Source organism: Acanthopagrus latus, chromosome 19 (assembly GCF_904848185.1).
Source record: "Acanthopagrus latus isolate v.2019 chromosome 19, fAcaLat1.1, whole genome shotgun sequence".
NCBI lineage: Eukaryota > Metazoa > Chordata > Actinopteri > Spariformes > Sparidae > Acanthopagrus > Acanthopagrus latus.
In genome coordinates, this window is record NC_051057.1 from 15881118 (window position 1) to 15908262 (window position 27145).

Below are 27145 nucleotides of genomic sequence, written 5' to 3' on the forward strand. Positions count from 1 at the left end.
TGTAATGTAAACACACATTATGCAGCCCTGCTTGTGTGTGTGTGTGTGTGTGTGTGTGTGTGTGTGTGTGTGTGTGTGTGTGTGTGTGTGTGTGCAGGCAGTGATAATACAAGCCAGGTTTAGACTCGCTGATGATGTCACGGCCGGGATGCCTGGCCCACGTGCGGGCAGCAGTTGGTTCCAGCCGCGGGGAGGGTCGACAACAGCCGGAGACTGCGCAGCACAGGCGCAGTCAGTCGGACGCGGAGCTCGGAGACTAATCCAACCCGTTTCGGATTATCGTCCTCATCCAAGTCCGCGCCGGCGACACCGCGGGACGCTTCCTCTCCCCCCCCCTCCCGCCTCCACCCCACCTCTCGCTCGAGTTCTCGGCGCTGTTTGATGTCACCTTGCGTCTCCCCCCACCCCCTCGACGATGATTTGGGAGGAAGATGCGCCGGTCTGAATTTTCCGTTGACCTTCGCCTCCGCTCAGCAGCATCGAAGCATTGCGAAGACGCTCCGCCGCCGCCGCCGCCACAGGAGCAGCAGCGCCCCGCCGGCTCCTGCCGCTGCCCCACTTTCACCTCCCGTGCTCGCTAGAAAACAACACAGGTGCTCCGACCGCCTGCCAGCCGCCAGCCTCTGATCGTCTGCCTTTTTTTTTTTTTTTTTTTTTTTTTTTAATCAATCAAGACCGAGGCAGATGCCCCTCGCTCTGTCATCCCGGCTTGTACTATGGTGGAGTTTCCATCTCTCAGTCCTTACTGGCCTCTCATCCGCTTTCTGGTGCCTTTGGCTATCACCAATGTTGCCATCGACCTCGGGGAACAGGTAAGAGCTCCTGCTGGATGTCCCCCCCTCCCCTCTCTCTCGCTTTAGCGTAGATCAACAACAGAGATTTGTCGGCTTTGCCTTTGCTAGCGACGGGCTAACGGCATTAACATTTCCCTCCTCTGTGTGTGTGTGAAATGAAGTGAATGAAACATGTTTTTGTGTGATAACAGCTGCATTCATTTTAATCTCCAGGGAAAAAAAAAAAAGACGCCGACGCCACATCGTTTTATTTGTCAGTTAGCTAAACACGGCTGGCTGGTTTATGTCGTAGCCGGAGCTAGCTTAGCAGCGGTGGAGGTGTCCATTAGGTTTCTTTATATGTTTACATTATTTAGGAAGAGGAGAGGCGTGTGGAAGCTCTCACACGGGGGAGGCCCCTTGTTTATTCTGGGAAGAGGAGATGCCACCATTTATATTTCCGCGTTATTCATCGCCCAGCCTTGTCATGGAGAAGCATCACACTGCGAGCCTGAGATTTATTTGACTTAAAAAAAAAAAAATAAATAAATCAGTAAATCTGACTCAGGGCCTGTCAGTACATGATGGCGGACGTACATTTTTATTTGGGGAGGAGGGAAGAGGAGGATTCTTCTCATATTTTCTTGCTCAGACATTTCCTGTTCATTCTCCACCAAAATATGACTGATCTGGTGGCTGCCCTCTCCCTAGAGACAATGGGCAGATAGTGTGAGAGTAATCAAAAAAAAAAAAAAAGAAAAGAGCCTGGAGATGTCAGGATTAAGCTTATGTAATGGTTCTGTTAGCTGGTATAAATAGCACACACACAGCCCTGCAGAGGAAAAAGGGCAGCTGTAGTAAATGATCTGAAGGTAAAAAAACAAAAAAAAACCCTGAATGGAAATCATTCTGATGTGTGTCACGGGTGTTTCCTGTCCACACATTAGGATGACACTGCTCTGCACCAGCCAAAGGTCTGATTATTTTATTGGGTCACACGGCTTGCGGTGCAGTCTTTTATTTGCCGTCTGGCCGGAGATAAAGTTAGGCTAAGTCATGGTCATGTGGACTGGTCATGGTTCCACGTTCAGCTTCCCCTCCTGCGCTGTCTCACTCCACCGTGTCATGTTCTTTTCCCAGGCTCTCAACAGGGGCATAGCCACAGTCAAAGAGGATGCGGTGGAAATGCTGGCCAGCTACGGCCTGGCCTACTCCCTGATGAAGTTCTTCACCGGACCCATGAGCGACTTCAAGAATGTGGGCTTGGTGTTTGTCAACAGCAGGAGGGACCGGAGGAAGGCTGTGTTCTGCATGGTGACGGCCGGCGCCATCGCCTTCGTCCTTCACATCCTGATAGGTGTGTGTTTATGGGTTGTTTGTGCGCGCCTTGATGACAGGCTGCGCTTAAACCGCATCTTTTTGAAAGTGAAGTTTCGGTGTTTGTGGCGAACCGCTAAGTTTCGTTGTTTTAACACCCCGTGACAGCTCAGAACAGTGACAACAGGGTGGAAATTTTCTCCTTGACCTCTGCTCACTTGTGGTTTCCTCTTTTTTTTTTTTCCCCCCCCGACTATAGCTTACACAGATTTAGGATACTACATCATTAATAAGCTCCACCATGTGGATGATTCTGTGGGGCACAAGACAAGAAAGGCATTCTTGTACTTGGCTGCATTCCCTCTGTTGGATGCAATGGTGAGTATGCAGTACAGCAGGATTGTTCTACATGAGAAGTCAGACATTTTATCACTCAAGCATGCAGTTTTCTGTAAACACACCTGACCTATAAATAGCTGTCTTTTTAAATCCTCTGTTCATAGTGTATTCCCTGATTTAAACTCAAGTCAACTTCCATTACACACCCTGCTGTGGTCAAGCTTTTGTTTTTGAGTTTAAAGCTCGCTGTCTTGGCATAACATCTGTGTCCATTGTTCTGTCTGAAGGCGTGGATTCACGCAGGGATACTTCTCAAGCACAAGTACAGCGTCATAGTAGGCTCAGCCTCCATCTCTGATGTTGTGGCCCAGGTAATTTCCCTCATTGTGGGTTTAATTCGTTTTGGAAGCGAGTTCTGCAATCTTGAGATTTTTGGTGTTTTATCGTCGCTGTTCTTTCCCACAGATTGTGTTCGTGGCCATTCTCCTCCACAGTAACCTAGAGTGTGTGGAGCCTTTACTCATCCCGATCCTTTCCCTGTATATGGGTGCCTTGGTCCGTTTCAGCATCGTAGGTCTGGGTTACTACTGTAACATCCACGACAACATCCCAGACTCCAGCGGGCTTGATGTTGGGGTCAGTGCTGCCTTTTTATTCCTAAACTGTTTAAATTCCTCCTCTAGAGGAAAGTGTTGTTTTCTACACGATAATGTAATGTCATGAATCATCTATAACTGAATGAACAAGCTGCTCTCAGCGGAAGATAAGGTCGAAAACGCTGTTTCATGCTAGAAAGGTGGCAGGGTCCGCCACATATAAACAAACAGTCTGAAATTATGTTGTCCTTTAAGGTCACTTTGTTAATTCACCTGTTTCAGTCATGAGAAAGAGTGAGTTTGTTTGGTCATTAAAAAAAAAAAAATCGATGAAAACTTTCTCTTCTGATCAAACTTTCTTCCATAAAACATTTCAAAGTGCAGCTTTTAAATGTGTCTTTGTGATTTATTCGCTGTGTCTTGATCCCTGCAGGGCGACGCCACTATCAAAAAGATGCTGAGTTTCTGGTGGCCCCTGGCCCTCATCCTGGCCACTCAGCGCATCAGCCGACCCATCGTCAACCTCTTTGTGTCTCGCGACCTCAAGGGGACCTCTGATGCCACAGAGGTGGGTGTATCATGAATTTAATTTGCACAAATATGTATCAGCTGTTCCTCTAGAAATCTTTTTTTAATACAGATGGTCTTTCATGGTGTAAAAGTTTATTTTTTTATATATTATCTGGATGTTATTAATACATTTGCCACAAATTACTTGTGTAATTATAGACTATTGTTCAACATAAGGTGTCATTAACAGGGAATTTACAGCTATGGGAAGCCAGTGGGACGATTTTTTCCCTCAAGTTATTACACGTGAAATGCCAGATGCTAACAAACTCCCTCTGGAGCTTTCTGGCTTGCAGAGACCCTAACTACTAGAGACAATACAAAGCTGTTTACCAGAATGAACTGGAAATCATTGACAACACTGGCTGCCAGTGGTTTGGGTGATTCACCATGTTCATGTGAAACTCAGGGCATGATTACAGCGAGTGAAAACATTCCTACATGGCCCTACTGTTCCCGCGTAAAGCCTGACCCTGCCCGTTGTTGTTCGGGGGACACAATAACAAGCTCAAGGCCGCTATCCAATCGTAAACTTGTGAAAAACCCGCACGCCGCTGGGAAAGTGAGGGACACGTGTCGCTTTCATGTCTGCCTTTGTTAGACACCTGTCATTAATTTAGCTGTGTGTGCTGCGTGGGATATTTTTAACATTTAAAATGGTGGCGTGCTGATGACTTATAGCTGCCTGTCTTTGTCATTCCAGGCCGTGGCTGTCCTCACAGCCACATACCCTGTGGGTCACATGCCCTACGGTTGGTTAACTGAACTGAGAGCAGTGTACCCTGCCTTTGATAAGGTAACCCACTCCCCTCCCCCTTAAAAAGTGTTAACTGCAGTGGTAACAGTTTATTGTCAGTGGGTTTGTTTACGTCACTGGTTTTGCTTTCGTACCAACAGAACAATCCCAGCAACAAGATGAACGCTGGCAGCCCCGTCACCAAGTCCAACATTAAAAAGTTTACGGCCTGCTGTCTGGCTCTATCACTCACGGTAAGATGAGGCTGAAAAATGTTTTCACTCGCATATAATGAATGTTTATGCTCTCAGAATATGGCAGTAATTAGCTCAGAAAGAAGGTGTGGTTAACAGTTGGTTTTTCGTGGTTTTGTGTTGAAACAAGCCTGAACTTCTGGCTGGAATTTTGTTAAAGATTTATGAGGTTTAGAGCTGAAATGTTTTTTTGACAGAAAATGAATCGGCAACAGTTTGGTACGGAATTCATCATTATTATGCAAATAATGTTTTGACTCTACCTTCTCAAATCTAAATATGTTATATTGTTATATTTACATTAAATTTAATTTATGAATTTGATTTATAATTCAATAGAATTATAAATCAAATTTTCATGTGGGAACTGTCTTCTTTCTGTATCACTGCACAGGAGGACATTTTCTATTCTATTTATGTACGAGAGACTTGCTAAATAAGCTAGCTAATGTTACAGCTCATCTGAGGAAGATATATTTGATATGGTTGGTAGGCCTGCAGGATCACCCTGCCTCCTCGTGGCAGCGTGGGCAGGGTGCATCGTTTATTTGGGAGGCTACTACAGGTTAATTGCAGCTTTTATGTGCAGACATGGAGGACATATTTTTCTGAAATGCCAATTCAGCTAAATTTTTAAAATTGCCGAGGGATTCGAACGGGGCTAAGCGTCGTCTTTGCTGTAATTGTTAACTTAGCGGGGCAACACCACTAATTTGCTGTCTCACACCAGTGTCCATGGATAAATGGCACATGAGGAAAAACATGTATCTTTGTTTTTAAGGTGAACTGTCCCTTTAAGGCGTTGTTATTCAAACATTTAGACCCACCTTGATAATTGTCACAGCTAGCATGAAGTTCCAGTATTCATTTTCCTAATAGGCACTTCTCCACTAGCTGAGTATTAGATTACAGCCTACAGTAAGGTGTCCTTTATTGAGATTTGACCTCTCCTACAGTTGGTGTCACTTAACAGCTACCGTAGCACCATACAACAACAACCTCATAGCTAAAGAGAGTCATTTTTCCTTTAAAAATGCCTAATTATACCGCATGATCCATATGTTTTGACAGCAAATACTGCAAATTACAGCTTTTAAATGTATTTCTGCACCCGCTGATGTTTACATTCTCTAATAATACATTACTAACGTACAGAATGTCTGCTTCAAAACACCTGACCTAGGCTGTCTTCTGTTGTGTTTACCTTCATCAAAACCTGTTGTATTCCAGGTTGAAAGATACGGTGCAGTATGTTGGTCAGGGTTCAGATCCATGACTGACATATCTAGTTCAGTGTTATGCAAAAAAACATGTTTTCACAAAGCTTGCTACAGGCGATGCTGTCAAAGGTTTTGCACTAAATGATTTGCAGAAACAAGCAGAATTTAGGAGCTCTCAGGCAGCTTATTATGTTGGTTCAGTTGTGCAGTAATGTGCAGAGCGACATGGGGGTTCACAGCTTAGTCACAGGCGTACTGAATGTACTTTTCCTTTGCCATCCTGTCGTGGTTTCAGGTTGCAGAGAGAGGGAGACACAGTAGGGTGGAATTTGTGACGCGGCGAAGGACCTTTTGTCTACCCCCCCCCCCCCCCAGCACACCCACCAAGCTTAAAGAGTTTAATAAAACAGGCATTCACATAAAACATATCAGTTAACACATCCCTGAAGCCCCTCACAGGTGAGCGTTTCTTGCTAAGTAATGAACGCTGCAGTCGCAGTTTCTCGCTGCTGCAGAGTGTTTTTTATTTTTCAGCAAGCTGTTTGGACAAGTATGCCAGCAAGGACTGATGAGCCCCTCGTTCTGATAATATTTGCCCTTGACTCGACGTTGATGTAATGATGCAGAGTTTCATTTCTTTTAAGTAAAAACAAGCCCTTGCACCAGTTCGTTGTCTTAGCAGCTCGAGTAAGAAAAACAGGAAGTTTGTGGCCAAGGTTGGGTCTTTTTAGTAGGAGGAGGAGGAGAGGGAGGAGGAGGAGACTGGCACACCAGATGTGGAGTCCCAGAGCTGTAAACATGTATGTGAGGGTGTGTGCTCGACACAGCACAACAGGCGGATAGGTATGGCCTGTAGGGGTGTTGAAAACTCAAACTGACAGCTCTCATGCCAGGACTTGTTCCGATTCCAGATAAAGGAAGAACAACAGAATGGAAAAACAGCAGAGGAAGTATGTGAGCTACATTCAGGGGAGGAACAGAGGAATGTTTCATAACAAATAAAAAGTCTTTTGAAAGCAGTTCTTGTTCAGGATGTCAAGGCAACGAATGCGAATGTGTCACCTTGTTTGGAGAAACCGCAGCTGAGTCAGGGGAGACAGCGGCTTTGCTTAAGCGGCACAAATTAGTTATTATGTGCCTCCATCTTGCTAAAATAATGATAGATGGTAAGGTGATGCCTCATTTGTAAGTAATCTATTCCTATATTTTGGTTCAGGTGATCAAAATACCACAAAGCCACATCAGAGTCTGTTGAGAAATTCATAATTTCCTGCTAGTTATGTAAATAGTTCACAGGTGTGTGATGGTGATGTGATTTCTGTATCAGTGACCTCAAAATGTTGTAGAGCTTGTACTGAATGTCATCCTCACTCCTCCCCTTAATGTCTCTTTCCTTGAAGTAAGGCTGTTGGCAGCATAAAATAATTTTCTTAACTTCGCAAACACTTTTGTTTAAACAAATGGGGTATAATCCAAGTCACAGTAGATCAAAGAGAAGCCTCAGAAAAGTGTCACAAGAAATACTCAGCTAGTGCTGGTGTATCAAAAACCCAAAACTCCCTAGAACTCTTTCAAATTTCCAGATTGGATATGTATTGATATTTTTGATATGTAAGTACTCTGGGAAGAGGCAGCTCCTCAAGCAATTTTTTAGACAGAAAGCTATGATGGATTTCTTGCGTGGTGAAAGAAAAGACTCATAAATGTGAATTTTGGAGCTCAGCTGTGCTGGTGCTGTGCTAGTGGGCCATATACTGTATAGGTGAGCATTGATGAAATGATTTGAAAGCCAGCGGTGACAGGGAACCAGTGGAGGATAACGAAAAGTGAAGATTGTGTGCAGTTTTTTGACTGAGCATGCTGACAGGTCTGCAGTACAAAGGAATTGAGCAGCCTACACAGTCAGATAGGATCTGATTATTTGGATGTTGTGTAGTGCGATTGTAGGCGATATCCAAAATGTTGTTTCAGGATATTGTCCTGCCCAAACATCACAATAAATATGAAGTAACGTGACTGACTGACACAAGCTTGGTCAACATTAGTTGGTCTTAAATCAGGATGCCCAGAGTTTGTTGGTGAGAGTGAGGCGGAACTGAGCTGGATTCTAAACAGAAGGACTTGCAGAGATCACCACAAGGTCTATCATCCTTATGTAGTATTGAGGCGATCTGCGCTGAGACAGCAGGGTCCTCTGGCAGGAGGCGCAGATACAACTGGGTATCATCAGCATAGAGTTGTAAGAAAAAACATTTTCCTAGATAATCAAACTCAGTTAGTTGGTGGATATTAAAAAAACAAGGAGAACTTGTACCAATCCTTGAGGTTTTCCAGTGGAAAGAAAGGGATGCTTGGATTCCTTTGAAAGGATCGCTGTTAGCCCTGTGATGCAGCACTCAACTGGATGGGTTTAGATGGTATAGAAACAGTTGACTGGATGATTTGGCAGTTCACAGTGTCTTCGAACCTCAGGGTTTAATGTAGAACGTTGTATCGAAAAGATAGTAGTTACACCAAACTACAGTTTCCAACTTGCGATGGGTTTAGGGTTGATTACGGGGCAACCTGAGCCTGTTTACACATTGTGGGGCGATATTCTAGTAGAGTGCTAATGACGATATAAAGACATTTTGACTGCAGGATTTCATGGTTTTCAAATGAGGACTGGTTTCACAGAGGGAATAATTTGGGTGAATTTCCATTTGTTGAAATTAGAATGCCTGAATCATTTTCTCATTCAGCTGCCCGTACAGATGTTTCCCTTATGTTTTTCAGTGATGGATAGTGTATATAGTATGTGACTGTGTGGCAAAGACAGGGATGGTGGACGTGTTGACAAGCAGTTCCAACTCAGGTTCACTGAAGCAGTTACACAAAGAGTGATTGAGGTAAGTTACAAGGCTAACTTTGCAGGATTTGTCAGGTGTATCAAGTAATTCTAGACAGATATAGTTGATTCTTAAGTTACATTGTACAGTTATCAAATACCAACACTGGGTTGGCGAGACACCAACAGAAAGCGTTGGTATTTGATGACCTTAGAATGGTATTTGACCTCATTCTAAGCTTCAAATACCAAGGCTTTGGGTTGGCGAGCCTCTCAACAATCAGCTGCCTCTCTCTAGAATTGCTGATTGCCAGAAACGTCCAAAGGCAGAGGACAGGGTCTCTGCAGATGCAGTTACTGCGTGGGTCATAAGTGATGATTTAGGGGGATCATTTCTGTATGAGTCTACAGAGGAACCACTGTGACGTTCTACAACTGCCGCCTCTGGGTAGACAACTGGCAGTTGATCGATTTTCGATTATGAATCAAAAATCTGACAAACCTTACAAACAACAATACTGTACAATAATATAAAAGTCATTGGTTCAGTTAAATCAAACAGGAGGAAGTGTTGCAGCACCATGCCGTCCACCTTAGCCGAGAACAGAGAAATGTCTGGCCGACTCCTTCAGAAATCATGCCCACCCTGACCTCAGATATTTACTGTCGAGTCTTACATGAAGACCAGTTTTTGGGCTTTGGAGCTTCGGTAACCGTGTGAGTCAGATATTGCCATTGGCTCTATATATTGCTTTTTGAGGAAAATCCTGCACGGTACCTTTTTTAGATTATTTTGCCTTTTTGCAAAGTTGTAGAGATGGCCTGTTGGTGGACTCGCTGCGGTCGACTTGCACAAGAAAAGCTGGATTATCCTTTGTGTACATACTATGTTGGAAATGCCAGATATGAAACATGATTACCTTTTGCTCACAGCTGAGACAACGTAAGGGTGCGTTCAACCAGAAAAATACCTTTTGCCTGGTGCCTGTTTTAAGTTTGGAGTGCCCAGAAACTGTCTTTATACAATTTTAAAAAAATTGATGTATAATTCATGTTCAGGTCTGACAGGTTTATTCAGCTTTAAACCCTCTAATGTGCTTATTATACAGCAATCGCTTTGAGATGTTTTGGTAATGTCGCACGTGCCTCGGCAACTGCTTCTAGAAACAATAACATTGTCTGTCATGCGTTCGCCCGCTCGCCTGTGTTACGCGAGCTTCAAAGGCCCGCATTCAATCCCAAACCCCTTGAGTTAATGAGCTAATGAAATCTAATGAGGCGTGTCCGGCAGCTCTATTGTGGTTCAGCGAACGCAGAAATTAATTTGCTTTTGTTCATTTTGTGTCCAGCTTTGCTTTGTGGTGTTCTGGACTCCTCACTTATCAGAGAAGATCCTGGTTGATGTCATTGGAGTGGAGTACGCTTTCGCCGAGCTGTGTGTGGTTCCGCTCCGAATTTTCTCCTTTTTTCCCCTGCCAGGTAAGACACTCGATTTTTGGATGTTATTCAGCATCAGTGTCCAGCTGGAATTTCCTTTCCCGCTGTGGCTTTAACCCGGGGCGTAGCTCAGACCAGTGGGGTGATGTTTCCACTTTGTGTGTGTGTTTGCAGTGACTGTTCGGGCTCATTTGACTGGATGGCTCATGACCCTGAAAAAGACCTTTGTGCTGGCCCCCAGCTCGGTTCTCCGCATCATTGTCCTCATCACCAGTCTAGTTGTGCTGCCTTATATGGGGTAAGTCAACACTTCAGAGAACACTGCCAGGGTCACAAAGGTCAGCAGCGTGACTCAGGATTACTGTAATATGTCACAGTAAAATACGTTCATCATTCGTCTTAAATCCTGAAAAGATCAAACAGGAGGAAGATTCACTGCCACTGTTCAAAAACTGTATTTTTTTTTGTTTAAAAAGCATTCAGAAACTGAAAACTTTCTACAATCCTTTTGTATTTCAGGGTTCACGGGGCCACACTCGGGGTTGGATCCCTCCTGGCCGGCTTCATAGGAGAGTCAACAATGGTTGCCATAGCGGCCTGCTATGTTTATCGACAACAGGTGAGAACACCTGGTGTGTGTGGTACTGCAGTACACACCTTATTCCGTGCTTTCTGCCAGATCCCATCAGCAGCCATTTTGTGTCCATCATTCACTATTATCATCCTATTCAGTGTGAATAGAGATGTAACCGAAACTGATCTGTTACTGGGGCACTATGGGAGACAGAAAGTGCCGAAATCCAAAAAAAAAAAAAAAAAAAAAATGGATACACCAATAAATGCACCCTTAAATTATCTAAAAAAATAAAAGTAGGCATTCATCAGTCTGAGTCAGTGAGGTTTGGAAAAGGAAGATGAATATGGGGAAGCAAAAAGCCGATACTTTTGGTTCTGTTGTATCGATTTTGATCATTTGTTGTTAAGCTGTCCCGAGTCCAACTGTGTTGAAGGAGTGCAGTGTAGAACAGTGGACTGCTTTTTCGAAACCTGACGCTACATTACCCACAATGCAATTTAGCCACCGAGACATCGCTGGAGGCAGTTTATCAGGTTACGTGCAGTTTCCTCTGGAATCCCCCCCCCCCACCACACACACACACACACCTGTAAACACACCTTAATGTGTAACACTGGTGGAGTTGGCCTTTAAATGTGCAAATGATGAAGCTGTAATTCAAAGCAAACCAGTCACCTTTTTGCATATTGGCTGATTGAAAAAAACATGCCTTGCTCTCATTCCTGTTTGCCATGTGACACAGTCTAAGGTTCACCACACTCTCTGGTTATCTTAGCACAAAAAGTTTACCAGACAAGCTCCTTCTTTTATAAGTCATTTTCTTCTAATAGACAACATGATGTAGATGACAGGAAATGAGGGCCAAGAGATGAAGAATGTTAGGCAACAAAGGCTCTCAGCCGGATGCAGACGTAGAAGTTCATGGTCAACACGCGTTTCCCAAAACGGCAAACTATTCCTTTAATACCTCGAGTAGTTAAAATATCCTCTGTATCCTCAGTTACTCACATCAGTTGTATTTCACACACACACATTACTCTCTGACTGATGGGTGTATTTAGGGTCTGAAATGTCGTGAGTTTGGAACATTTTTTAGGACACAATCCCAAAGAGCAGTTTCCCCAGTTGACGGTTTACACTTTTCACAATAAATCAAAATATTCCAGTTGGCAGTGAGTTAGTGCTGATAACCAGCAGCGTGACCCAGTGAGGTCATCGGGTTCAGCAGGTGCTGCGTGCTCCTAAATACTTCCATCTTCACGTGAGCACTGGATTACTCACAAATTACACTATTCTTCCCTTTTTGCAGCTAATCAAGCATGAGCTTAGCGCAACAATGGTCTCAGTTTCAGTTTTTTGGCAGCTCTAGTTCTCCTTTTTTTCTGTGTCCTCCGAGCATTATGCGGTTTTCATTGTCTGCAGAAAAACAACGAGATGTCCAACGAGCTAGTGGTGGAGGGCGAGGACTCGGCCCCGATGAGCGAGGTGTGCTCCAGGACTCAGATGGACGCCATCGAGGAGCTCCAGGAGGAGGAGGAGGAACAGGAGTGAACTCTTGAGAGCAGGGGAAGGTAAAGCCGGCCTCTATGTGGAACTTGGCTGAAGAAGAGACCATCGAGTGTTACAGTGCTGGAGAGGAGCGAGGACCCGAGTATGATTTGGTTTCAGGGGTTCTCCGGACAGACTTTTAAACTTCAGAGTGACGGGGTCTTCTTCACGTCGAACTTCACATCATTAAAACGCACACTGTAAAGAAAGCCATGCACCTCCACGTGTTCATCCATCAGTGTAAATACCGTTGTCTTCCGACCTTTTCAACAGTTCTCATAGTTTTGCATCATCACACCGGTGGCTGTATTAACCACTTCCATGTGTCTACTGGTAAACAAGGGAAAAACGACACGGGAGAACTTTTTTTTCCTCCTTCGCAGCAAGAATGAAACATCTGTCGAGTGGTAGTGGAGTTGCCAAAATACAGGGTTCATTATGTTATTTTATCAAGACTAAGCAGCAAGGCCTTGCTTGAATTCAAATATAGACATGTTGTGGGACTTGTTGGGTTGTGCAATCGTATTTTACATACCATGGTGTACAGATTATTGTTGTTTTATATAGGTAATGCAATGTGTATATTTAATTGCCCAGAGGGGTCAGGAATCCCTCGTTATATCATTGCGTGTGTTACAGAATACAGTTATGATTGTTCACTTTCCATGCAGTCTGGGAGTCCATCTACTTTTGTTTTTGCCAAGCATTTTTCCTGGTAGTATTCAGATTGTCGTATGTACTGTATATACTGTATAGGCATTCTTATTTGGCTAATAAATTGCTTTATTATTAACCCTCGTGTTTTGTTTTGACATTGGCTTTAGGGTCCTCGTCATTTGACCTCACTGCTGTATGTGGGGAAGAAACAAAAAAAAAAGAGAAGTAACTGCAAAATCAACCAAATTTTCTATTTCATTAATTCAATATATGTAGGAAAGGATTTAAATTCAGTCACTCATGGAAGGTTGGGTGAAGTTTCGTAGTCCATAAAACATCTTTGGAGCGTCACAGCAAAACAGTGTCCTCCCCAACAACTGAAGTAGATTTCTGGATGTTTTCAAACTAGTCCCCATCTACTTAAGTTTAAGAGGATTCTGTTTTTGCTGTGAAGCTCAAGAAATGTTTTATTGATAACGAAACTTGACCCAGCTTTCCAACAGCACAGAGGCGGGTAGACGAAGACTGAATTTTCACTCTTGGGTGAACTTTTCCTTTAAGCATTTGACGCAAACCATTATTTTTTGCATATTTGACGAAGGTGACAAAACACTGAAACGACCATAAAGCATGTTATTACACCAAATAAGTAAATGTTTTTGATTTTTTTGTTTGGCATTGCTGGACAAAACAAATGCACAGTATGTTATCCTACACAGTGATGTTACTTGATGTTAGAGATCCAGAAAGACTTGTTTGGGAAGGTAGTGCTGCTAAAAGGAAATGCAGTCGACACCCATCAGATAGAGAGCGTAGGAAATTGCATTGTATTGAGTCATGTTTTACAGATGTTATGTCATGTTCTGTAGCATACCTCAGAAACTTCATCACTTCAAAATCATGTTTTATAGTTCTTTCAAATTAGGCAGAGTCAAATACCAAGCTGATCAAATCATATCAACCTTAAATAAACAACAACAACAAAAAGACTTTTACAAAAATTGTACTTTTTCATTTTATCTAAACGCCATCCAAAAATCTGACAGTGCAAGAACGTTCCTGTAAAATGGCATGAGCGATGTTTTCACTGTTAACATTATCACCTTTACCCGCTCCGGATTTAGGGCAAGAAAATGGCCTCTTCTCACTAACGACCAACATTCATTCTTATTGTGCATTATTTCTAAGGCAACATGGAGGACCAAGCGAGCGTTTTTTACTACTGAATCCAGTGGCTGGTGTTTGGGATTGTTGCCAGTATTTGCAGCAACATTGGCACGTTTTTTCTCCCTCAGAGCAGCTTGGTTAAAGGCAACATGTTACACATTGAGTCTGACACACACACACAGTTACAAACACACATACACACACACAGACCTTCACAAATCCTGCTGCGATTATACTTCAAAGTCCTCCGATCGTAATCTGGTGTGAGCTGCTGTTAAACCTGATAGATCATCCAACACTTTCACTGACTAAATGCAGTCATGTCACTTGCAGCTGTCATTTAAATGCATTTCTTTCTTTTTTTTTTTACATAATGAAATCAATAAATACACAAATCAAAAGTGCCCAAATTCCAGTGTAAACACCATCCATGTAATCAATTTGGCACCGTTTTGGCAGCTCAGTGTGTTTTCTGATCAGGGATTTTTTACAGAAGAGTATAAAACATAAAAAGGTTGTCCAGAAAAATCAAAATGACAACCTGCAAACTAATTTGAACCCAACTGAGATGCTCCTGCAGTATCAGATGCACGTATGTACAAATACTCGAATAGAAAAATCTGTGTACAGTACAGTGTGTACAAACGTGTAAATCACATCTTGTACAGGGTCTGAATCAGCATATTTTTAAAAGAACAGACATTTCGGATCATACGCTTGTTTGCTTTCTTGCTTTGAGTTAAATATGAAGATCGTTGCCCCTTCGAGCAAATACTAGAAGCTGGTTAGCTTAGCTTAGCACACAGGCTGGAAACAGGAAAACAGCTAATCTACTGACTGTGACATGTAAAATATGGACGGAGCTTCAGGGTCTTAAAAGTGAAGCCATTAAACCAGCATTCTTTCAAATGGCCCATAGGGATCAACTCAGCTGGTTACAAAAAGAAGTCTGATTTTATATAAGCTTATGAAAAAATTACCCTTTTTCTCAGCTGATTTATTACCTCAGTGAACAGTTCCATACAGAGTTTATCATCTCAGCCGCCGCTTTTAAATCGCTCTAAAAAACAACATGATGTTCATTTAGTGAATTATGGTCCAACGTCCGTGGCTACCTTGTGACTGTCATGTCGCTAACGACGGGCTCTGAGTCAGATCCAATCAGCTCCACCCTCTCATCCAAATATGGTCACTTCTGGTTCCAAACAACAAAGATGGCAATGGCCATAATGCTAGTCTCTAGCATCTCTACGTCTGAAACTAAAAAAACACGTTTGATCTTGTTTGTTTAAATGATCAGAAGAGAAATAATCTGTAAAACCACAACCTGTCATTTTTAAACTTCAGTTTTTGTTCAGTCGGAAAGAGAAGAAATAACATGTTAAAGAGCAAGTCATATTTAAATGATCAAATGTTCGTAGAGGCAGTTGCGTAGGTCGTAGCACTTGGGCCCTTTCCTCCACACAATTTGATTTGATTTGAATACATAAGGAACACTATTAGGTAGCTGCAGAGTGATATAAACCTAGAAAACTCTCTTTTAATTAATGAGCCTTAGAAAATTATTACATAAGGCCAGAGCCAGGCTAGCGATGTTTGAGCTAAGCTAACTAGCTGTTACAGACACGAGCGGTATCGATCTTCTCATCGAACTCTCAGTAAGAAAGCGCGTTTCCCAAAATGTCGAACCATCCCTTTAATTGTTGTAAATCTTTTCATCTAGATTGACCTGAGGAGTGTTTGTATGGCAGGAGATTTCTCTGCAGCGGTGATCAGCTCAAGTTGACTTTCTTGTGTTCTGCCGCTTCTACAACTGGCACGTTGTAGTGGCGATCGTCCTCCGTGACGAGGCACACGGACGGCCAGTCGTCCTTGTGGTCATCCGGGTAGTAGGTGACAAACTCCTCTGTGTCGGCCTTGTACAGTCTGTAAACTTGAATGGTGCACTGCAAGGCGTAGCCCAGCAGGAACATCTCCACCTGCACAAAAGGCAGAAAAAGCAGGGAGGTTAATTGCACAGCGGAGGAACGCATACTTCACAGCTGCCCGAGCACAGGATGTCTATGGGTGGGGCTTTTTATGGGAATCGTTCCTGTAAAAGCTTAAATTAAAAGAGTGAAAAGAACAATTAAATCACTCGGCACCTTGTTCTTTTTGAAACCTCCACTGGCCTGAGGCTGGTGATGCAGTGTTTGGCTTCTCTGTTTTACAGCTCAAAAACAGAGAAGCCACACAAGCGCTGACATGCTTAAGTGTTCAGCTTTCAGATGGTAAGAATGTTACACACCCAAACTCATCTTGTTGTTGTTGTTGTTTTTTTGTTCAGTTACAGAGCATGACAGCGGTTTATTCAGCAGAATTAATTGCTGGAGTCAAAAGGGTAGGCGAATCCCAGCAGCTTCTTTCTTTACAATAAAAGCTTCCTGTAAATGCTCCCTTACCTGCCAGGAAACTACTGTATGCACCCAGTAAAACATTAATTACGCGTCTTTAAAAGCCTGTTTAAGTGAATCTGCGGTTTCGCAAATCAAAAGGAGCACTGGGTGTCTCCTACCTGCTCTAACCCGGCGCTGAGGCCCACGTGGCTGAGGTGGTTGGAGAGGAAGGAGCGGGGGCAGTCGGACGAGTCCCGGGCGAACAGCAGCCAGCAGAAGAGCGGCACGTCGCCGCCGGCCTGCATGCAGCCGTGCAGCTCCACCGCTCTGCCCAGCATCAGCAGCTTGAGCGCCTCCAGCAGCCCCAGCTCCTCTTCTCCTCCATGAAACAGTCGCTCGCACAGCTGCTGCCGCTCCACAGCAGAGGAGCAGTCCACCGCTGCCTGCCACTGGACACACAGACAGAATTCATCAATACCTATTACCCATGCAATTATTAAGTGCAATGCCACGTTTGCTGCTTTGTATTTAGGAACATGAAGGTGTTTAAAGATGTCACTTTAAAATCTGTCAGTGTAACAAAAACACGTCATTATTTTTGAGATTTTCTAGCCTGGACTATAAAATAAATGAAAGGAAATCGACTGATTGAAGAGAAGTAGTTTTAGCCGTGAGGTCATTTTGAAGCTAGTTTCTCTTGGATGAATGGATGTAAAGCTCAAACAATGTATTAGTCAAGCACCAGAAAACTGTTTGTTGATTGATTTGGCTTTTAAAAGGCCTGTCCGTCCCCTTTGTTTTACATGATGGTAAATTGCATATCTTTGGGTCTTGTGCTGTCTGTGTTAGCCTGACAATTACCATTTTTCGTATTTTCCTCATAATCATTGATGATAACCTGACCAGTAGTTGGAATGTACAAATATACTATCCCCAAAGATCCAGTGTGTAGGATTTAGGGAGATCTACTGGCAGAAATTGAATATAATATTCATAACTACATTTATTCATGTATAATTACCTAAAACTAAGCATCCTTGTGTTTGTTACATTTTAATGAGCCTTTTATATCTACAGAGGGAGCACTGACGTTGATCTCTGACCACCTAATCAGTTCATCTTTGAGTCACAGTGGACACTTGTTCCAAATTTGAACAAATTCCCTCAGTTAATTTTTAAGATATCACATATACAAGAATAGGACAGACAGCCAGTCAGCTTGAAAACATAAAGCCTCTGGCCACGGCCAAAATACCAACACCGATCTAAACGATACTCTGTCCCGCCATGAATTAATGATATTCAGTGTTTTGATAACTGAGACATGATTTAGGGTGTTTTCAGCCTTTCCACCTCTTTCTCCCCACTCAAACATCACTATTATGCAACTGCAAAACATCAGACAAACACAATGATTCTGTGTTGTTGAAGAACAAAAACCAAAGATGCTTTTCAATCTATTATTGATCCATTTGTCTTAAACACAGACAGGACTGTAAAAGAGGGAGCTGTTGTTGTTTATTTAGTTCCTGGGGCTGTTTGGTAGAACATTTTCTTTCCCCAGTACAGAAACTGCAGCCTCAAAAACCAAGGACAAAAATCATTTTCACCAAACTGGTATTCACTGAGGGGAGAACGGAAGGTGTTTTTTTCCCCATTCCCTGCATACACATATACATGAGTGCGCGTAGAAACACACCCCCAGTCTGTCCGAGTGCAGCTATATAGAATCCATAATGTCGGGCAAAAACCAGCAAACAGCTCGCCCTCATAAACCCGAAGGGGTCTGACTTTTAAAAAATGTGTGTGCAGTAAACACCGGAATTCCTCACAAGCTAGCAGCAGTAGTGTCTGACCGTAAATTCTGTCCGGGGCCTCACTCTGTTGTAGTAAAGAGAGACACTGTGGTTTTAAAAGCTGAAACAGTTTCTTTGAGGCTGAGGGTCCTTCTTTACCTCCACATTCTTTAGGGCATTACGAGGCTGTGTGTTAATGACACACACAGACCATGAGAGACGGAGCAGGGCAGCTTTTAGAGGACTGCCTCCCTTTAACATATGGTAGCAATCACAGCTAAAAGCTCTGTGGATGAGTATCAATACCCGCACTGTCCACGGATGGCATAAAAATAGTGCTGTGGTTTAGTGGCTCTGTGTTTTTGAAAACGCTTTCTCACGTGTTTTCTGGGCAGATCTGGAGTCTGTACCTTATTTCGGAAAAGCTCCATGTAGCCTTTTAGCTGCAGGGCGGCATCTCCAGTCCCATCTCCCTGCAGGCATTCTCCAGGGAATGTCCACTGACTTATCAGACCTTCCTGGGCCTCAAGTTGCTTCGGCAGCTGGAAACACAAAGATTAAAAAGCTGAGATGTCATTTTAACTGTGTGCGAATGAGCTGAATCACTGATTATTAAAATCAAATATTTTGTTTTGTGGCTTTCCTCATGTTATCGTTTCTGGTCTTGGGCAATTAAGGCACATTCCTATTATACGGGGAAGTCAGAATTTCTGAGCTCCCAGTCGGAAATTTCAACCAAACAACAGCCCCTGAGGTCGAAAGATCCTCACCAACCCTAACCAGGACATCAAAGATGGCTGCTCCATGCAGCAGCAGTAAATGAAAGCTATAGAATATGTTTATTATCACCTCCATCTTGTTTGTGTGTTATTAAATTAGTCGGACATATTTTGCTCTACCATGCAATGCGTTGTTATCAACTGGTAATGCTAAAAATGGCTAACTATTGCTAACCTAACTAGAATATGTGTTGCTTACAAGGGCTAAGCTGGTTGGTACCGATATTGCTAACAATGGCAACCCTGGCTAGAACTGGTTTTGCAAACAATGGCTAACCTAGCTAGAACTGATAATGCTAACAATGGTTGGCCTGGCTCGACTTGTTAGTGGCTGCATGTTCTCTTTTCTAGTTTTCTTCAACTTTACTCTCTAATGGTAAAATCTGCTAAAATGACAGGGCTTGACCAGCAGTCGAGTCATGGCATTTCATTAAGTGAGTGTTCACCATAGTGATGTCCTCGTCCTGCAGCCACTCGGGCAGCTGGGTGCTGTGGGAGAGCACCTGGAACAGTGTTGCTCTCAGGGCGCAGTAGTTGTCCCCCCTCACTCTCCTCAAGCTGCCAAACCTCTGGGACATCTCTTTGTAACCCTGCAGCAGCACACAGGGACACCACAGGAAGTCTTTCAGCCATTAATGTGAAAAACAAAAACAACTGGCTTTAATCTGAAGCACTTCTTCCCAGAGGCTGCAGGCAACACCGACCTTTCTAATTAGAGCACTTTTGGCAGTATTTCCTTTCCACTCTCTCTCACTGTAAGACAGAATATCCATCGCCGGGTCCAAACTGCATTTGTCCTCCACCTTTAAAACTAAGAAAGAGAGAGGAGAGAGAGAGTAAGAGGAAGTGATGGATGAACACAGCAGGACCATTGTCTATGTTGTACATGACAAAAACAAAAGCAGTGTTGTTCTTTCAAATCTGATGCAATTTCACTTCATGGATTTACTGACGTGTAGTTTCGGACACAGACGGCGAACCTGGTTTATCGTCTTCTGGCACAGACAGTTCCTCAAATCCTCTGTACAAGTCTTCTTCACTAAAAAGGAGGAGAAGCAAATAGCTGTTTCCTATTTTTCCATTTCCACAGACAGATGTATATTATTCTAGTTTGCCACAGACCTCCAGTGTCGTCCAAAAACAAATTAGAAACAAATCACTGGGACACGCTGGGTCACATGCTGCTTCATTACCATGATCACACACACACACACACACACACACTAGTTTATTTTGAGTCAATCCCACGTGCACTGTCCTGCTGCTGTAAATACTCACTAGTGCACCAAACTGCCATTAATCCATAGCTGAAAATAGTCCCTGAAGAATGCACTGTTTGTTCATGTTTGCCTTTAATGGGACAGTTCACCCCAAAATTAAAAATATACTTGTCCTCTTATCCGTAGAGCACTTCATGCATCAAGGCTGCTTTTGTGTGAGTTGCAGAGTTGTGGAGATAACGGCCTTCCTTCTAGTATCACACAACTAGATGGCGCTCAGAGCGACAGGCTGCTGCACCCCAAGTGTGTGAAGGAGTGATATCGCAGGTTCTTCCTTCCTGCTGCTGTTAAAACTGCTGTTATACTGCTTTTTTCTTATATATTTGAATATATTCTTTACTCATTTATTACAACTGTTTCATTTGATGCTCTCTATTTTTGCCATCCCCCGTTGCTGTTGTAATATTGCAGAATTCCCCATTGTGGGACCAATAAAGGATTGTCTTATCTTAAACGCCATTTAACTCAACAGCTGCATACTCTTTCTAGAAATCCTGACATGATAACTTAGGATAATTCACAGAACCAATTTCGTTCCACCAATAAACAGTCACCAACCGTAACACAGCACAGATGTATATGTGTATGTACTCATGAACAAGAGACTTGGTAAATAAGCTAGCTAACATTACAGCTCATCTGAGGAGGACGACATTATTGTTTACCTCCCACGCTGTCATGAGCAGGAGTCTTCCATATTTCACAGCAATTCGAGTTCTAGATATAAATATAAATAGTTGACACATATTATAGTTTAATGCAAACATTTGGACAGTTAGATCTGATTGCTTGTGTATATCATCTTTTCTTACTGTTTTTTATAGTTTGACCTTTTTTAGTCTAGAATAAGCAACTGCAACATACCAACTTCCCCTCGGGGATCAATGACATATTTCAGATTTTGTTACTCATGAGTAGATACACGCTTCCTTCTGCGAGGTGATACAGTCGGCGGGTGTAGTAGCAAGAAAATAGTTCCTAGTTGAACCTGCTCATTACGAGGTCTATGGATTATCTTGAATAACCTGTTCATGACTTCTGGAAGGAGACATTGCTGTTGAGCTTTGCAAAAAGATAATTGGGGATTTTTGTCATCTAGTTCCAAGAGAAGACAGACATCTCTACGGCTGATATCCCCAAAGTTTGGACAACTCACACCGAGACAGAATTTGGGATGAACTGTCCCTTTAAGAGCGACTGTTACTCAAGCAGGAGTAAACGGTGCATTCGTTTGTGACTATTTACAGCTGTGGATTAATGTCAGTTTGGTGCAGCGAGTGAAACTGTTGAACTTTTAAGAGATGAATGGCTGTTTAAAAGCTGAAATATACTGCATGTTTGCTCCCCATGTTTAAGAGTTAAAGGGTTTGAGGCCAGCAGGCACTGTTGATTTTGGTGTTTTTTATGGAATGTTGTTGACAATAAAAAAATAAAACACCAGCCTCGTCCTTTATATCGAACCATGGCCACGTGCTGTGCGCCAAAAACATCACTAGAAATAGTATTGTCTCTCTCTGTTTGCTCCAGAACCTCACATCACTTTCACCAGAGAACTGTGTGTTCTCAGTGGTTAATCTGAGGCAGCAACACACTCGCTCCTGTATTGATGTCGGACTCTGGAGATGATGGTGTGTAAGCTCTCTCCCAGTTGAAGACTAAACACGTGGTGCTGACTGTTGCCACACAGTTCTAAACAGTGCCTTCCTGTGTTGTAACTCAATCTTACCAAATGGCTAACATGTGATGCTTAAATTAATTCACTCTACAAAGCCACAGAAAGCACAACTTCACAAACCTGCTCCCGAGGCCATCTTCAGCAAACTGTCCCTTCTCTGCAACAGATGTCTCTTCAGGCTTTACGCCACTGGACGAGCTCGCCGGCGGCTCCTCTACTTCTCCTTCAGTCGCCTCCTGAAGCTCAGCATCTTTCCCAGCCTGAGTCTCCGTGGGAGCGTTTTCCACCTCCTCCATCATCTCATCTTTCTCCTTCCCTTTGGGAACATCTCCATCTTTGTCCTCTCCCTTCAGCATCGTTTCCTCCCCTATATCCTGTTTGTTGTTCTCCAAGGCAGTGACCTCCTTTGAGCTCGTAGTTGCACACTCAGGATCTGGCTTTGCATCCTGATCAGAGCTGCAGAGAGAACCGATCTTTGTTAGTTCACCTGCCTTAAATGTAAATGGAAAGTTTACTCTGCATGTCTTCAGCTTATATTCTTAAAGTGCAACTTAAATGACAGTTTATATCATGAAACGTATATTTATCTGTACAAATATTGCAGAAAATATTCATATAGGAAGTCTTTCATTCTGATATTGCAACAGGTGGTGGTGTCAATATGCCCCCTAGTGGTCGCTGTGCGGTTTTCAAAAACACAAGTTGATGTAAACAAGTGTCTTGTTTTGATGCCACAAACTCTGAACTGACTGACCTCTCGCTGGCGCCCTTCGGAGCTGTGGTCGCTGGCTCCTCGACGCAGTTGGCTGAGATATCTTCTTCACCGCTGTGGTTGAGTCCTGCGGGCTCTTGTCCAGAGGAAGACTCAGAGACATCATGGCTATTTGTGACTTCAGGAGCGGCCTCTTCCTCCGTGGACACTGAAGATCTCCCTGGATCATCTGTCACAGCGCTAGACACGGGATGACAGGGAAAAGAGGTTCACTTATTCATTCATTTTTTCATTTCCACGACTGAATAAATAAGCTGACCTTAAAGCACAAAACATTTTCATACTGATTTACTTTGTTTATATGTGGCGGAACCTGCCACCGTTCTAGCTCTGGGGACCTTATTTTCTTCTGAGAACAGCCTCTGACCCTGGCAGAGCAAACAACTGTACAAAGAACAAGAAACTTGCAAACAAACAAACGATTGTGTATTGTGTCTGTGATGTGAGTCATACATTTAGTGGGGAAGTATAAAAATGACAACAAATGTGATTTTTGCTGCCCTCTGTACCAAATAAGCCTGTTCCCTCAGGTCAAGCTTAACCTTTTATCAAAATTGACAGATTACACTTGTTCATATTGCAATTTTAATTAATCATTAAGCCTTTGTCTACAGGAATATCTGAACATGCTATGGTAAACTAAAGAGACAAATCAATAAGCAATTCACCAGAAAAAGATGAGAGAAGTCTGAATGTTTTGCAGTAAAAATATCTGAAGAATGTTTTCTGATTTCCTATCCTTTTAATCTTCCCACAAACGCCTCATGTTTAACCTCCTCCCCAGACACCATCTTTGGAACCACTTGTCAATAGTCGTTAGTGTTTGCTTTACAGTATATTGTTTATTTAGACATCACATAATTAAAACAAAGACATAAAAATGCTAACTAAATAACACATAATAAATAATACTAATAAATATTAAAGCATTGCTGAGCCATTTATGATTTGTTTTTTTCACTTTGTAAAAACAAAAGAGAAAGTGAAACTTTACAGTTCATTATGTGACTCACCAGCTCTGAGACTCTTTGTCGATCTCTGCAGAGACGGACGACAGCTGACAAACTGCCGCAGTGAGCTGAGTGTTTGGCACAGACGCCTCTTTATCATTCTGAGAAAACTCCCCCGATGGCTCGGGTGCAGCGATGTCGACCTTGATATCTGTTTCTTCAGCGTTATCATGAGTAGCGGCCACTGTAATGTGCTCTCCTGTTGCGTTTGTCTCAGTGTGGTTTTCAGCACAAACTGCCTTGGCTGTTAGTGAGCTTCTTTCAGGGATGTTGTCCTGCGGAGAGGTGGGATTTTCTTCCTCTGGTGCCACGTTTGTTGGTGTAAGAGCCTCCCAATCGACCTTGGCGGGTTCTTTCTGCAGGGAGCTTAAAGTGCATGGCAGAGGTTCAGGTGGTCCACTGTCCACAGGACGGTCCTTTGGCTCTTCATCTTGTGCTCTGGTGGAGTTTTTTCTGAGTTTGGACCCTTTCCTGGGAGAAGGTGTTGCTTCTTTTGTGACCACCTCTACCATGGGTCCGTTCTCCTGAGTGTTATTGGGCTTCGTCTCTGCAACCTCAGGAGACGGCTTCACCTGTACAGCCTCAGCCTTTACCCCCGCCTTTATAATGACCTCATCAGGTGTCCTGAGTGACAGAAGACAAAGAAGATGAGCCACGTAACAGTGTGAGAGCAAAAAAAAACAGCCTCCTAACTTTGCTGCAACTAAAGATTATTTTCAGAATTGATTGATTGTTTAGTCTATAAAACATCCTAAAAGATTGTAGATAGACACCGATCAAAATGATATAGAGCCCAAGGAAATGTCTTCAGATTGCTTTTTTGTCCAACCAGTACTGCAAAACGCTTCATAAATGACAAAAAGCAGCAAATTCTCACATTTAAGACGCTGGCACCAGCAAATGTTTTGACACTGCTTCTTGACAAAGGACTGAAATGATGAATCAAATTTATCAAGATAACTGTCAATTATATTACATTCAATCGACTCATCTATTAACCCACTTATTGTTGCAGTACTAATTTGTAATAGTTAAGACTTTGTAGCAAGATTTTTCCATATTGTGGGTTTGGAGGAGGTCATTCTTCTGTTGCAACCACTAATGTGTTTCTGGGTCTTCCTCAGTACCCTTAAGACCTCTGGAAATACCCCACCGTCTCATCTTCCAGTCTACACCTCCACACGAACTTAGTTTCAATATTGAAAATTCTCTGTAGAAAACGTTCAATTCTTTCTTCATTGAGTCAGTTCTGACATTTGTTACGTAACAGACCAAAGAACAGAAACTTAGAGGGAAAATTTGTGACTGTTTAGCTAAATGTCACTGATCTTTGCCTTCTCCCTTTAATTCTTACATTAATGTTTTGAATTTACTTCTCTAGATTACGGATTTGTTTGTTTTTAATTATAGTTGTTGACTGCTGTCTCTAAACCAAACTGTCCGTCTCAGATGATGAGTTTGCCTCCTATTTTACATCTGTAGGATCATGAAAATATCTTTCAGGGTGTGACTAGCTGCTGAGTAACCGGTTTAAAATAACGTTTTGAGTTTTCCCCCATAAGGAAGCTCAGATCATGTAGTGATATGCAAAGTGCTGAAGTAAAACATAAAATGAAGCTTGACGTCTCCAAACTAGTAGTGAAATTATCTCACTTCATGTCATCGTCATCTTCTTCGGGGCCACAAGTGCCCACCATCACTCTTTCACATGCAGGCCCTGTGACCTTTGAGTCATCCGTCAGCAAACCGCTTCGTTCCTCCAAACTGCCACAGGGACTCTCAGCGCGACAGCAACAGCTCCCCATCTGTCCCCACCCGACGCCGACTCAGGTTATAGGCTGAACGGGGACCTCAGGTCCAAATGACCACAAGCGACCTGATGAGTCGCTGAAGCCTGAGGACTTCACGAGTCCATGATGATGAGCGTCAAGCTGCTGCTGCTGCTAAAGCATAAATAACATAACAATGTATAAATAATGATGAAACAATAATAATAAAATAACATAACAATGTGCTGCCCTGAAACAATCCACGGTCCAGCCCACAATATTATCTGAGTGGTAATGCACCACAATTAATTGCCTATAACACTAAATAATCTGAAACTGCAAATTAACTACTAACTAAATTTAGTTATCGAATAAATGTGGTGGAGAGGAAGTATAAAGTAGCAGAAAAAGGAAACACTGAAGTAAAGTACAAGAACTGTACTTGAGTAAATTGTATTCAGGTTTATTTCATCACAGGTTAATTGAAAATGTGACACAAAGAGTTTTATTTTCACTGTAAATGAACATCGGTCGCAAATATAATTTCAGTCTCCTTGATTTCTAATAATGGGTATTGACCATGTAAAAGCAATACTGGTTGACCCTTATAGAGGAGTTTTAGCTGCGTAGCCACATCAAATGTTTGTTTTTCTCCGTATTTTCTAAAATCAATCCACAAGAGGATTTTTTTACAACATGAAAAAACACCCAAGTGTCGACTAAATATTGTCAACTGACGTGTCAGTGCTGCACAGACAGACCTGTCCTGTCACGGCTACTGCAGATAGTTTACTCTCTGAATACCACGGTCACGGTGTTTGGTTTACATTTTGTTGTAGCTATTAATACAGTCTGTGACAACATACACGAAGTAAACAAACACGTAGTATTACAGCCTGAATTCCTGTGCGGTTCGCATACTTTCCTGTGACATCTGCTTCTATGTGTTAACAACATGCCTTTAGTCCAAAATTAGCTTAAATCACAGCTACACCATTTTGCTAATGTAAATACAAAACAAGGAAGTAACGTTATCGATAATGACAGCACACTTCACACCACACATCTACCTGTCACTGCCATATAGAAATGACAAAGAAAAACATACCTCGACGGAGCTTATCTAGAAACAAAGTCCACAAGCTCTCAGTCATGTAGCTCCGATCCCTGTTTTACTTTTGGCTAGCTGGAAACAAGCTTAAGTTAGCTAGCCAGCTAGCTCTGGTAAACTTAAAATATAAACACGCGCTACTAAATACGGACCGCCGCTCATAGCATTCACTGCTGCCACGCTGGTTACCTTCTACTTTCACTGAATCATTATCGTTTAATGCGAAACATTTCAGAAAAAAACGCGCACAGACTGTGTTTTCTGCGGAACATCTGTTGGTACGAACCCCTAGCATAGCCGGAGCAGCAGGTCACGGCACGGTCCGAGCGCATGACGTCATCCTCATGTGCGCCTAGAGTTGTGTTGCGTTCAAGTGCTCCTCAGATATTTGCATCTCAGACTGTTTATTCGGTCATAAAAACAAGATGACTTGATTATTTAGTTTGTTTGATTATGAATATCATGCTCATTACATATTTTATCTTATCTATTTATATTTGTATCTTCATATACAATGGGTCTTGAATTCATAGGAAAAGTATAAACTTATATTACACACA

General features: G+C 42.7%; 2 protein-coding genes across 6 annotated transcripts; one reads left to right on the forward strand and one right to left on the reverse strand.

Annotated features, from left to right (window-relative positions):
- The first annotated feature begins 123 nt into the window (after window positions 1–123).
- On the forward strand, window positions 124–12987 carry ankha (ANKH inorganic pyrophosphate transport regulator a). Its single transcript, XM_037078740.1, has 12 exons — window positions 124–812; window positions 1914–2130; window positions 2350–2468; window positions 2717–2800; window positions 2895–3065; window positions 3459–3593; window positions 4299–4391; window positions 4493–4585; window positions 9982–10111; window positions 10244–10367; window positions 10589–10688; window positions 12069–12987. Exons 1-12 carry the CDS (start codon window positions 717–719, stop codon window positions 12195–12197), a joined length of 1491 nt encoding a protein of 496 aa, XP_036934635.1. The 5' UTR covers window positions 124–716; the 3' UTR covers window positions 12198–12987.
- A 762-nt stretch (window positions 12988–13749) lies between these two features.
- LOC119008435 (nucleolar and coiled-body phosphoprotein 1-like) lies at window positions 13750–26959 on the reverse strand. 5 transcript variants are annotated; one of them, XM_037078736.1, is made up of 11 exons: window positions 26872–26959; window positions 25359–25648; window positions 23709–24329; window positions 22678–22875; window positions 22044–22379; window positions 19922–20007; window positions 19673–19779; window positions 19415–19558; window positions 18600–18731; window positions 16573–16842; window positions 13750–15997 (listed from the first exon to the last, which is right to left on the reverse strand). In XM_037078736.1, exons 2-11 carry the CDS (start codon window positions 25508–25510, stop codon window positions 15791–15793), a joined length of 2253 nt encoding a protein of 750 aa, XP_036934631.1. In that variant the 5' UTR covers window positions 25511–25648; window positions 26872–26959; the 3' UTR covers window positions 13750–15790. The 5 variants fall into 5 exon arrangements, with proteins under 5 accessions (XP_036934631.1, XP_036934632.1, XP_036934633.1 ...); XM_037078737.1 differs by having other exon boundaries at window positions 25359–25645; window positions 26872–26926; XM_037078738.1 differs by having other exon boundaries at window positions 19949–20007; window positions 26583–26919.
- Between the last annotated feature and the right edge of the window lie 186 nt (window positions 26960–27145).

What these genes read in the sequence shown, in the direction of transcription:
- ankha (XM_037078740.1), top strand. Translation starts at nt 717, where the DNA reads ATGGTGGAGTTTCCATCTCTCAGTCCTTACTGGCCTCTCATCCGCTTT. An exon ending in CCAGCGGGCTTGATGTTGGG is followed by an intron (nt 3,066 to 3,458) that starts GTCAGTGCTGCC and finishes TGATCCCTGCAG; the next exon opens with GGCGACGCCACTATCAAAAA. An exon ending in GTTGTGCTGCCTTATATGGG is followed by an intron (nt 10,368 to 10,588) that starts GTAAGTCAACAC and finishes TTTGTATTTCAG; the next exon opens with GGTTCACGGGGCCACACTCG.
- LOC119008435 (XM_037078736.1), bottom strand. Translation starts at nt 25,510, where the DNA reads ATGGGGAGCTGTTGCTGTCGCGCTGAGAGTCCCTGTGGCAGTTTGGAG. An exon ending in CCGAAGGGCGCCAGCGAGAG is followed by an intron (nt 22,380 to 22,677) that starts GTCAGTCAGTTC and finishes TTCTCTCTGCAG; the next exon opens with CTCTGATCAGGATGCAAAGC. An exon ending in AAAGTGCTCTAATTAGAAAG is followed by an intron (nt 19,559 to 19,672) that starts GTCGGTGTTGCC and finishes GTGCTGCTGCAG; the next exon opens with GGTTACAAAGAGATGTCCCA.